At 55.8% G+C, this 11818-nt stretch overlaps 2 protein-coding genes across 3 annotated transcripts; one reads left to right on the forward strand and one right to left on the reverse strand.

Annotated features, from left to right (window-relative positions):
• Positions 1 to 872: 872 nt before the first annotated feature.
• On the reverse strand, positions 873 to 6389 carry DMAC2 (distal membrane arm assembly complex 2). 2 transcript variants are annotated; one of them, XM_032390660.1, is made up of 6 exons: positions 6340 to 6389; positions 4938 to 5134; positions 3557 to 3637; positions 2605 to 2741; positions 2356 to 2518; positions 873 to 1918 (listed from the first exon to the last, which is right to left on the reverse strand). In XM_032390660.1, the coding sequence occupies exons 1-6, from the start codon at positions 6355 to 6357 to the stop codon at positions 1741 to 1743; spliced, it is 774 nt and encodes a 257-aa protein (XP_032246551.1). In that variant the 5' UTR covers positions 6358 to 6389; the 3' UTR covers positions 873 to 1740. The 2 variants fall into 2 exon arrangements, with proteins under 2 accessions (XP_032246551.1, XP_032246552.1); XM_032390661.1 differs by lacking the exon at positions 6340 to 6389 and adding an exon at positions 5919 to 5977.
• Positions 6390 to 9108: 2719 nt separating this feature from the next.
• Positions 9109 to 10810, forward strand: ERICH4 (glutamate rich 4). Its single transcript, XM_032390543.1, has 2 exons — positions 9109 to 9282; positions 10574 to 10810. The coding sequence occupies exons 1-2, from the start codon at positions 9109 to 9111 to the stop codon at positions 10808 to 10810; spliced, it is 411 nt and encodes a 136-aa protein (XP_032246434.1).
• The last annotated feature ends 1008 nt before the right edge of the window (positions 10811 to 11818 follow it).

Genomic DNA, 11818 nt, shown 5'->3' on the forward strand with positions numbered 1-11818 from the left:
CTACGTTACCTCAAGTGCGTGCCCTGGACCGTGAACTTGGCCCTCACTGGTCTAACGTCCTTAGACTGGAGCCGCCCTGCCCCCCCCAGGTTTCTGACTGTATGTTTGCCAGTCTTGCCATTCTTCTAGTGTAGAGGCTGCCCCCTCAGGGTCCTCGTGGGCGGCTGTGTCCTGGAGCCTGTTGGGACGTAAGCCTGGGGGTCTGGGGGCCTGGTGAGAGCAGGGGTGCTTGTGAGGAGTCTGAGGAAGAACAGACACCCGCTGCGTTTCCAGCCCAGGCAGGCCGCTGGTCCCCTCACACACTGGGCACGGGCGCTCGAGTGACTAGGGGGTTCAAGATCGACCACTCCATTCCAGATTTCAGGGTCCCTCTGTGTACCAGGCAGCGCCCTCACTTGCACATGAGAAACTGGTCGAGACTGGGGATTCGGCAGCCCGCAGACTTAACTGCCGCGCTTTCAGCGCTCCGAGGACCTTGGGGGCAGCACGGAAGCTCGCCGTCCCCTTCTCAGAAGGCCGCCTGAGCTGAGCCAACAGACCCGAGCCTGCCCTTGTCTGTGAGCGCTCAAGGGCACTCCGCAGTCTGCCCAGCACCTATCTTTGGAGTTGTCATCACCGCCACGGCGGTCAGGTGCAGCGGCCGCAGGGCTTCCGGGGCTCCCCGGGCTCCTCAGCCGGCACCCCGTCCCAACCCCCCCGGCCGGAGGTGGGCCAGAGCTGGGCCGCGCGCCGCCGCGGGTTTCCCCAGCCCGCTTCCCGCCGCCGCGGAACCGACCCCAAATCCCCTCTTGGTGCGTCCGTTTCCTGGAACACTCCAGATGCCAGTGCCGGATCAGTGTGGATCCAGTCAGGAGAGAAAAACCACACAGTAATTCGAACAGGTGAAGTTTAACAGGAATTGTTGACTTTGAACAGCGAATTGAAATAAAGGATTCACGGAGAAGGAGCCTTGGCATCTGCTGAAATCCCCCTTCTGGGACGCAGCGGAGAGCCCTCCGCAGGCGGGTGCCTCAGTGGGGGGCACTGCTCTCAGACTGCTGGGGCGGCGGCACTTCAGGATCCACCTGCTGGGGAGGCCGCGCGCCCGGCAGGAGCCCGGGAGCGCGCAAAGCCGAGGCTCTCCTCCTGGGGTCTCTCGGGCGCCCTCTACCGACAAGCCTTACCACGCCACTTAGCGAGGGAAAACTGCAAAGGCCCAGGCCTGTTTTCACAAGAGCTGCATTTGGAGCGGACGGATTAGCGGGAACGCGGGGGGGCCAGGGGGGGGGGCTCCGGGCGTTTGGCGAGTGGAGGCCAGGGATGCCGCTGCGGGCGGTGAGCTGAGGGGTGCCCCACAGGGAACCGGGCCGGCAGCACGTTCGAGTAAGGATACTTTGAGAAGAGTCTCGGGACAAGTCAAGAGCGGGGTTTCCTGACGTGGTAGTGGCCAGGTGTGGGGAAGTCACGGGGTTGGGGGAGTGCGGCTCTCCAGGGCGGCTTACCTCCCCCGGGCCTGGGAGGCTGTTGGAACCCAGGAGAGAAGCCTGTGGAAAGAGCGGCCTGACCGATGACACAGGAGCTGTGACCTTTCAGCCCCGGGTGCAGCCAGCCCGAGCCCCCGAGGTGAGGAACAGGTACGCCAGCCTCCCACTCTCCCCTCGGACCTGCTTGCGGTGCCGGCTCCCCCCCCCCCCACCATGTGGAGTGAACCCAGACGGAAGCCCCGCTGCCGCCCAGCTTGATGGGGCGGGGGGCCGAGGCCTAGGCAGGGATGGGGCTGGCCGGGTCCTGGGACTGCTCCTCCGGCCCCGACGGGAGGCCCTGGGCCCAGTCAGCCCCCAGAACCTGGCAGCTGGGTAGCATCTCCTCCACCAGGATGCGCGTGAGGCCCGGGTTGGACACGGCGGGGAGGTCCGAGATGTCCAGCCTGCGGAGGTTCCTGAGGGGAGGCAGCAAGGGGGAGGCCCACGTAAGGAGGGCCTCTGTGCAGGGAAGGGTGTGGAGGGGGCGCGCCAGCCCCGGCTTCAGCCCCGCGCTCTGTAGCTGCCCAGAGAATGTTAGAGCTGGCCAAGTACAGACATCCACCGTGGGGACCCCAGATGCACACTCCGGCTCCTCCTGTTTGCGACAGTGTAAACGTCATCGAGTTGTCATTAAAACAAAAAGGAAGAAAAACCAGGAGTGGTTGTGTGTCTGTCCGTGTACCCCCCCGCCCCGGACAGATTCACCGCGAATGCTCACCTGGGCAGACCCCACACGCGCTCCAGGTCGGTCGTGGAGGCAGGGCTATGGGGACTGCCCGACCGCCCGCTCCCCGCCTGTGTCGGGGGCCCCCCCCCCCCCAAGCTTGGGGCCCAGCCTGAGCTGCGGTCTCACTGCAGGTGGTGGAGGCTGGCGAGGCCCCGTTCGGAGATTCGGGGACAACCGGCCAGCGAGAGCTCCTGCAACGAACTGGCTAGCGGGTGGAGGCGGCCGAGACACCAGTCATCCACGTGGGGACAGCGCTGCAGCCACAGGGACTGGAGCTCCTTCAGGGCCACTGCAGGGGGGGAGGCCACTGCGGTCCTTTCTGGAGCCCGCCACAGAAGGGCAAGTGCACGGCCCCGCCCGCCTCCGCCCACTCACAGAGGCTGTCCAGGCCCTGGTAGTTGATGGCACAGCCACTGGCATCGACGGCCTCTACGGGCACCGCCTGGAACTTCACGAAGTCAAGAGAGAAGTGGCCACGCGCATCTGACCGGATCCACTCCTCGCCCTGAAACCTGGAAGGGGACGGCGGGTGTGAGCAGGGCACCTCCCCTCCCCGGCCCTGTGTGATGACGTGCTCGCCCCGCGTCTGGTGCACTCGCTACCCATCAGGCCCTGCACAAAGCCCTCAGTGTGGGGTCTCCCTGGGTCCCCGACATTCCCATGAAAGATGCGATGGTTGGCCTTTTTTTTTTTTTTTTTAACGTAGGCTCCATGCCGAGCGTGAAGCCCAACATGGGGCCTGAACTCACGACCCTGAGATAGAGACCTGAGCTGAGATCAAGAGTCGCTCAACGGACTGAGCCACCCGGGCGCCCCTATTTGAAAAACTCCCATAACATCAGAGAAAAGGGCGAGAATTACAAGAGTCTTCATAGGCTGGCAAAAAAAAAAACAAACCCGACATACTCAGACGTGTGTGCTGTTTCTGAGGAAAGTGCTGGAGGAAGGTGCTCAAACCAAGGGAACATTTTAGTTGGAGCCAAGTGAGGGGTAGGTGCATGAGCTACGTTTTTCAAAAAAGAGGAAAAAGGGGAGAAAAAAGAGGAGGAAGGGAAGAAGGAGAAAGGAAGGGGAGAAGGAAGGAAAAGGAACAGCGACATTTACGGAGCTCCTGTGCTGTACCAGGTCTGTTCCAGGCGCTTCCACTGCAAAATGTCTTTGAATCTTTCCAGCAAACCTTGTAGGTTCCATACGACCACCGCCCCCACTTTACAGGTGACGGAGCAGAAGCTCAGGAACAAGCTCCGCACAAGAAGTCCCAAGAGCCTCGGGCTCAGCGCTCCACGGCCTCCCTCCCCACCCCCTGCTGACACTTTTGCCCTCATACTTGACCGCGCCTCCCTGCTTCAGGATGAAATAGGCGCCCGCGGCGTGGGGACCGAAGCGCTCCTTGATGTAGGTGAAGGGCCTGTGGAGAGAACAGTGGCCGAGGCTGAGCACTGCACCCCGGCGTCACACCCCCCTGCCACTGCGAGGGTCAGAGTCCACAGCACCAGGACTGAGCCAGGCTGCAAATATTTACTGAGTGTCCATTAAGCGCTGGGCACCAAGGCAGATAGCGGTCCCTGCTCTGTGAGGCTCATTTACAGAAGAAACAGATAAGAAAGCTGGAAGTTAAGAGCAAATTGCAGATCCATGATGGAAGTAACACAGAGGGACTGACTCAGGAGTGGCTTGGGCCAGGGCTGGGGAGGGAGAAGGCTACTTCAGTTTGGGTGTCAGGAGGTGACGCTTGAGCAGAGATTTGAGTGGTGGGAAGAAATTCAAAGGTCAAGGCAAGAGCCTGCCAGGCCAAGGGAACAGCTGGTGCAAATGCTCAGAGGCTCAACTTAGGAAGGTAGAACAAACATCAATAAGGACACCGTGCTGGTGGGGGTAAGGGGAGTCCCTGGTAGGGGTCTCAAAGCTCAGATGTTAGGCCTTGGGGTCCGCTTTTATTGTAGTTGCAATGGGAAACCATTTGAGGGCTTTAAGCAAGGTGGTGGTTTTCTATTTTAGTTGTTTTTTTTAAGATTTTATTTATTCATTTCACGGAGAGAGCGAGCAAGCACAAGCAAGGGGAGCAGCAGAGGGAGAGAGAGAAGCAGGCTCCCCACTGAGCAAGGAGCCCAACAGGAGACTTGAACCTGAGCCGAAGGCAGATGCTTAATGGACTGAGCCACCCAGGCGCCTCTCTATTTTATAGTTTGAGTCCTTTGGATGACTTATAGACCATAACAGACTGGAGGGGGCAAAAGATGACCAGTTCAGATTACTGCGCTCAACCAACCATAAAATGAAGGGGCTCAGACCAGGCTACGAACAGTGAGGAGCTTAACAACTGGGCACATCTGGGATGGTCTGGTATTTTATTGGTGGACTGGATGTGGAAGACAGAGAAGCAAGAAGAATCAGGAAGACTCCTTAGAATTTGGGCTGAGTAGCTGGGGACAGTGCTGCTGTTTCCTGGGATGGGAAGGCTTGGGGGTGAGCAGACTTTCTTAGGGGGAAATCAAGGGTTTGCCGTGGGCCATGTTAGGTTTGAGGTGCCGGCGTGACCTCCAAGAGATGGTGGGCAGCGGGTCACCTATATGAGCTGGAGCCCTTGGGAAGGGTGTGGCCAGAGAGGATGCAACTCGGCGGGCCTGGTATAGCAGCTGCAGGGGCAGGATCTGAGTTCTGCCTGGTAAGGCCCCCGCAGCAGGGTCGTGCCCGCCAAGAGTGCTCACCGATTTTTCTGGTGCACCTTCAACACCTGCTTTTGGAGCAGGTACTCCCTGAGAGCCTGCACGTCATAGAAGCGGTCAGCCAGGAACTGGAGCAGGGACCTCCCCTTCTTCTGACTGCCCTCCGGGGCCACTGCCCTGCTCAGGCCACGGATGCCCCTGGCACCCCGGTTCCATACTGGCATCACCAGGTGCAGGGGCTGGGGAGGACAGGAAAGGAGAGGCTGAGCCTGGAGCCTCCTGTGAGAGAGTTGGATCCCCCTGTTCTTGGTCCTCCTCCTCCTGCACACCCCCCGCCCCCCCCCACTGCTTCTTCCTGGTTCACAAAATTCTCCTTTCAGAACTTCCAAATTCTGCTTTTGAGATCCCCCAAATTTCCTCATGTTTCTCCCAAGTTCTTCCCCTTAATCAACCTAAATTCTCTCTGATTTGGCCAAACATTCTTGGTCTTACCATTTTCCCCCCGATCTTTTCCTAAACCCTTATTTTTCTTTGAAGACCTCTATTATCTGACCTCTCAATTTCCCACAAAATACCCCCTTAATTTTATCCAATTTTCCCTGGAGTCTTCCTGAATAACCCATTTCTTAACCCCAAAATATCTTAATTTCTCTCCAAACCACCCTTAATTTACCTGTTAAAGCCCCCAAACTCTTCCTTCAATTTCCCTTCAGTGTTCTCTTGGCCTGCTCCAATTTCTTTTTCTGCTTCAACCAAATTTTCTCGGTAATTTGCCCAAATCCTTATTTTCCCTCAAAAATTCCTAGGTCCCCAACCACTCACCTTAGTCTTCCCTAAACCCATTCCTTGACTTTAGGTCTTTCTTCCTAAATTCTCTCCTCGAATATCGCAAATTCTCCCCTTAATTTCCCTTAGGTCTTTCCCTTGGAACTTCCATATTCACGTTTTGGTTCCTGTCCCCGACCTCCATCGTCCCTTTGGCTTTCCATAAAAATGCATAGCTCTCCCATGAGCTTCCCTCACCTGTACCCTTTGATCTCCTACCCTTGGACCTCAAACCCCAGCTTCTCCACCAAACTCACCCAAACCCGCTTCCCTGGAAGGTCCCACTCGCCCCCGCCCGACTCCCAGCCCCCACAATCGGGTCCCTTCCTCTGATTGGCTGGGTGCGCCATCTTCGGAACGCGCTCCCTGCTTTCCCATTGGTTTCTCTCCACCAAGTCCCCGCCCCGCTTCCTCTCTAAAGCGCCGCGGCTGTCTGCGACTCGCACCGATCCTTCTCGGCTCTCGAAGGTCGCATGTCAGCGCTCCCAGCATAAGCCTTAGCGGGAGAGGGCTCCCGCTCTCTCTTGCCCCTTGCTGCCTGGGTGTTGACAGAAACCCCGAAGGCGGGGGCAGCAGAGCGGACTTCAATTTTGGGGCTCTAGGAGCTCCGGTCACTTACCGCCCTGGGCGCCGCCATCTTGCTAGGATTACGTAAACGGAAGGGGCCGGTTTTTCTCTGTCCACCCTCAAGGTTCAGCCTGAGACGTCTTTTCCTGTGGCCACGCCCCCTCCATGCTCCAGCTCTCCTTTTAAAGGCACCGCACTTTTTACTCTAGTTGAGAGATTGCTTCGAAAGCCATTTCCATGGTCTTTAACAGTGAGTCTCTGTAGCCTTTCCCTGGGAGAGCGTTCAGTCCTTCCTGTTAGAGTACCCTCCCTCCGACTGTACTCACAGTCCCCCTGAGCTTGCTTCTTCCTCCAGCTTTCATTCGCTACCTCCTTAATGACTAGGAAACTGACCCAGTCATTCTTCACGCCTGGGTCAGGGAAGGAAAAGGTCTAGTGGGTGGTGAGGTTAGACTTTAGGGTAAGAGAGGTGAGATCTCAAAGTACTGTGATCGCGACTTCACTTTGGAGTCCAGCGCTCTCTCTCAGTGTGAAGATTTAATGTGAAGTCTTGTGGGTAGAATCATTCATTTATTCGCAGAGGTTTACTGAACACCTGCCACGTGGCCTGCACTGTTTTGGGTGCTCAGGTTACCATGGTGAACAAGACAGACCTTATCTCAGGGAGTCAGCATTCCAGGTGGGGAGAGGATGGACAAGAAACAAATGAATAAGCAAGATAATTTCAGATAATGTTTGATAAGAGGCACATAAGAACAGGCAATATAATTGGCAGTGACTAGGGGGTAAGGGAATCGGCAAAGGCCTTTCTGAAGAGGTGATATTTAAGCGGAGGTGAAGGATGAGAAGGAAACAGTTGTTCAAAGATCTGGGAGAAAGGTATTCCAGGCAGACTAACAGCGAGTGCAAAGGCCCAGGGGTGGGAACCAGCTGGCACAGCGAAGTAGGAGATGAGGTCAGAGAGGTGGGCAGGAAGCTGACTGTGCCGAATTCCATTCTCAGGGGCATATCATGATCTGATTTATGCCTTTTATTTTTATTTTTTATTTTATTTATTTATTTTAGAGATACAGAGAGAGCAAGTGGGGGGAGGAGCAGAAGGAGAGGGACAAGCAGACTGTGCTGAGTACAGGGCCCGACTCGGGGCTAGATCCCATGACTGGGAGACCATGACCTGAGCTGAAATCAAGTCAGACGATTAACCGACTGAGCCACCCAGGCGCCCCGATTTATGTTTTTCAAAGATCATTTCGGGGCGCCTGGGTGGCTCGGTCAGTAAAGTGTCTGCCTTCGGCTCAGGTTATGATCCCAGTGTGCTGGGATCCAGCCCAGTGTCAGGCTCTCTGCTCGGTTGGGAGCCTGTTTCTCCCTCTTCCTCTGCCCCTCCCCCTGCTTGTGTTTGTTCTCTCTCTCTTTCTGTCAAATAAATAAATAAAGTCTTTTAAAAAAATATCATTTGTGCCAGGTGGAGAACAGACTTTAGGCAGCAAGGGTGGAAGTTGGAGCCAGCAAAGAGGCTACTGCAGGAGTCCAGGCAAGAGAGGAATGGAGACAGGAGCAGGGGTGGGCCAATAGGAACTGGTGAGAAGTGCTCAGATTATGAGTTTATTTTGAAGGTTGAGCCAATAGCTCCAGAAACTAAAGGGATAGGGATGCCACTTAGGGAGACGGGGAGACCGGGAAAGTGACAGGTTTGAAAGGCAGGTGTGGTGGGCTGAATAATGGACCCCCCCCCCAAAAAAAACCTCATGCCCTGATCCTTGGAACTTGTGAATCTGTTACTTCATATGGTAAATGGAAGATGTGATCAAGTTAAGAATCTGGAGATGGGGGGCGCCTGGGTGGCTCAGTCGTTAAGTGTCTGCCTTCGGCTCAGGTCATGATCCCAGGGTCCTGGGATCGAGTCCCACATCGGGCTCCCTGCTTAGCGGGAAGCCTGCTTCTCTCTCTCCCACTCCCCCTGCTTGCATTCTCTCTCTCTCTGTCGAAAAATAAAATCTAAAAAAAAAAAAAGAAAAAGATTAAAAAAAAAAAAAAGAATCTGGAGATGGGGAGATTATCCTGGGCGATCAGGATGGGCCCAATTCGATGACAAGGGTCCCGTTAGATCGAGGCAGGGGGTCAGTCAGTAGGAGATGTGGTGGTAGGTGCAAGAGTGATACAGGGAAGGGGCAACGAGCCAAGGACTGCGGTGGTGGCGGCTTCTGGAAGTGGAGGGAGGCCCGCGTCCCAGTCTTCGCCGTGGCAGGGCCCTCGCTGACAGTGATGGTATCCGTGGGCAGGTCAGGGGTCAGCAGAGCTGGCCGCTCAGTTAGCCAGTAGCCTGGACAGAGGTACCACAGCTGAGGGATCAGGGCTCCTCAGACACACTAATTGGGAAGCCCTGGGGTGGCCCAAGTGCAGAAGACAAGGTCCAAGCTGGAGCAAGCCAGAGAGTAGAGAGGAAGGAAGGATGGAGGCTGAGGAGGAGGGGGTGGGGAGGGGCCCAGGAGAGACCCAGGGCGGGACAGGTGAGGCCAGCCATCCACAGACACCCAGCCCCCACGAGGGGTTCGGCCTGAGAAGGGGTCAAGAGCGGTGGGGGTTTTGCCTCTGCCAGAGGGGCCGTGGCTGGACCCTTGTGAGCAGAGTTGAAGTTAGACTTTAGAAGGAAGAAAATCCTCGTGAGGCTGTCAGTTCTCACCGGAGAGCGGACTTTGAAATGCTGACCCAGGCACCCCCTCACGCCCTTTGCTCCCCCCTTGCCTCGCCGGCTCCTCAGAGGACTGGGTCATTCTGGACCTTGTCACTTTCTGCTCCTGGCTGCCACTGCTCAGGGACTATGGAGCTTTGGAGGCAACTGAGACAGGCGGGACTGGTGCCTCCGGGGCTGGGCCCCCCTCCCCGGGCCCTGAGGGAGGTCCCCCCAGTGGGGAGAGCTGGCCAGACCCTCCTGTCCCCAGGGGCAGACACTGCAGGTGCCAGGGAGAGTCTGCTGTGGATCTGGGAGGAGCTGGTGAGTGAGGGGTTCGGAGGGGCAAGAGATGGGGCGCAGGTGGGGGTGGGGAGAGAGAACAGGTGCGTGTATGGGAACGAATGGAATTGCAAAGGACCAGAGATTGAAGGACAGAAATTGAGAGACAATAAAAGAGAAACAAGCAGAGAGACAGAGAGATAAATCCAAAGAGTGAGACAAGAGTAGAGAGAGACAGGGACAGAGACGAACAGAGGGAGAGACAGAGATAGAAAGCAGAGACTGAGAGCGACAACAGAGACAGACTCAAATTAAATCTGAGACAGAGAGAGACAGTCAAAGGCAGGGGCAGAGAAATAGAGACAGAAACGGATATGGAAAGACAGAGACAGAGGCAGAGACAGGCAAGGTGGGGCAGAGAGCAGAGAGACATCGTAAGGGAGGCACAGAGACACAGAGACAGTGAGGGACGACGAAATGGAGAGACAAAGCCAGGGAGAGACAGAGGCAGAGATCAAGAGCCCCTGGGAGAAGCCAGCTGACAGTCAAGGTCCGGGACAAAGTGAGGACCCTGCCCTGTGCCGCGGGCCCGGATTGTTAAAGAGAAGCTTACTTATGGCATCTATTAAAGATGGTGAAGTGGGGCGCCTGGGTGACTCAGTCATTAAGGGTCTGCCTTCGGCTCAGGTCATGATCCCAGGGTCCTGGGATCGAGCTCCGCATCGAGCCCCGCATCGGGCTCCCTGCTCCGCGGGGAGTTTGCTTCTCCCTCTCCCACTCCCCCCGCTTGTGTTCCCTCTCTCGCTGTCTCTCTCTCTCTGTCAAATAAATAAATAAAATCTTAAAAAAAAAAAAAAAAGACGGTGAAGTGGTAGGTGTAGGGGCCACTGTAGCGGGGGGGGAGGGGGGCTGCGGAGAGGTGGGCTCAGCTCTGAGCACAGCAGGGGCAAGTGGGGATTTCTAGCGAAGGAGAGGGTGGGGGTCAGCAGATGGGAAATCACTAGGCATGGCATCTGGCTGAATGGACCAACAGGATTCATGCTGGAGGCAGGCGGGGGAGATGAGGCGGGGCCTGGGCGTGGATGGGGGATGAGTAAACAGATGAGATATTGGGAGTGATCAGACGTGGAGGATGGGAGATTCTTGGTAAAACAGGATTTTACAAGGAAGCGCACAGATGGGCCCGGGAGAAGGTTTAGGAGCTTAGCTGAAGTTTGGTCAAGCAAAGAATCTTGGCCAGGACTCGAACAGGCTTGAGGTCAGGGGCACGCTGATATCCCCCCCACCCGCCCTCTGGGGTGGGATGCCCACGACTCCACCTTCCCACTGGCAGGGGCACCTCCGCCAAGTGGACGTCCAGCTGCTGGGCCAGCTGTGCAGTCTGGGACTGGAGATGGGGGCACTGCGGGAGGAACTGGTCACCTTCCTGGAAGAGGAGGAGAGCCTCATCGAGGAAGAGGAGGAGGAAGAGGAGGAGGAAGAGCCTGAGGGGAAGCAGGAGGAGGGACACCTGGGGGCCTCCTGCTCAGCCCCACACCACCACCTCCCTGACTTCGAGATGACCATCTGAGGCCCTGCTAGGTGCTTCTGATTGACACATGAATGAGATGCAAATTTATGCAAAGGAGGGGGCTTTTGCAGTCAGATCAACCTGCCAAGGTTGGGAATCAACCTGAGCAAATGCATTCTCTGAAGATGTCTGTCTGCACCCAGACTGAGGGGCTGGCCTGTGGGGTTTGCTGCCCATGTGGGAGGTTTGCAGGTTTATTTGCCGATGAATTGCATGCAAGAGTGTTGCAGGGGACACGTGGGTCTTTGCAGATAGGATGGGAGATGCTTGCTGATGATCAAGGCCGTCCAGTACCGTGGCCAGGGCCCGCAAGTGGCCACTGAAACGTGGCTGGTCTGAACTGCGGTGTGCAGGACGCGTAACCACAGATCGCATTTCAAAAGCTTAGTATGATAAAAAGAATAAAAAACAGTTCAATAATCTAAAAAATTTGTTGGAATGCTAATATTTTCCACATAATGGGATAAATAAAAATATTACTAAAGTGAATTTCACCTGGGTATTTGAAAATTTTTTAATGTGGTAAAATATATATAATAAAATTTACCATTTCCTCCATTTTTAAGTGTACAGCTCAGTGGTATTAAATCCATCCACACTGTTGTGCAACCATCATCACCATCTGTTTCCAGAACTCTTCATCTTATAACCGCGAAACTGGACCCATTAAACAACTCCCCAGTTCCCCTTTTTATTTAAGGGGGGGAGGGAGAGAGAGCAGGGGGAGGGGCAGAGGGAGAGGGAGAGGGAGAAGCAGACTCCGTGCTGAGCAGGGAGCCTCACGTGGGGCTCAATCCCAGGACCCTGAGACCATGACCTGAGCCAAAATCAAGAGTCTGATGCTTAACCAACTGAGCTAGCCAGGCGCCCCTTTTTCCGTTTTTAAATATGACTGCTAGAAAATTTTAAATTACATACGATTCTCCCGTTGTACTTCTACTGCACAGCACTATTTGAGACGTTTGAAAATGGAATGTGGGTGTGAGCAGAGGAGCGGTGGGGGTTTCT

The sequence above is a fragment of the Phoca vitulina genome, unplaced genomic scaffold (assembly GCF_004348235.1).
Source record: "Phoca vitulina isolate PV1807 unplaced genomic scaffold, GSC_HSeal_1.0 scaffold58, whole genome shotgun sequence".
NCBI classification, from domain to species: Eukaryota; Metazoa; Chordata; class Mammalia; order Carnivora; family Phocidae; genus Phoca; species Phoca vitulina.

Coding starts and splice junctions, on each gene's coding strand:
- ERICH4 (XM_032390543.1), top strand. CDS start 9,109: ATGGAGCTTTGGAGGCAACTGAGACAGGCGGGACTGGTGCCTCCGGGG. Junction 9,283..10,573: donor TGTGGATCTGGGAGGAGCTG/GTGAGTGAGGGG, acceptor TCCCACTGGCAG/GGGCACCTCCGCCAAGTGGA.
- DMAC2 (XM_032390660.1), bottom strand. Junction 2,519..2,604: donor CCAGGGCCTGGACAGCCTCT/GTGAGTGGGCGG, acceptor CCCCCCCTGCAG/TGGCCCTGAAGGAGCTCCAG. Junction 1,919..2,355: donor GCCAGCCTCCACCACCTGCA/GTGAGACCGCAG, acceptor GCCTCCCCTCAG/GAACCTCCGCAGGCTGGACA.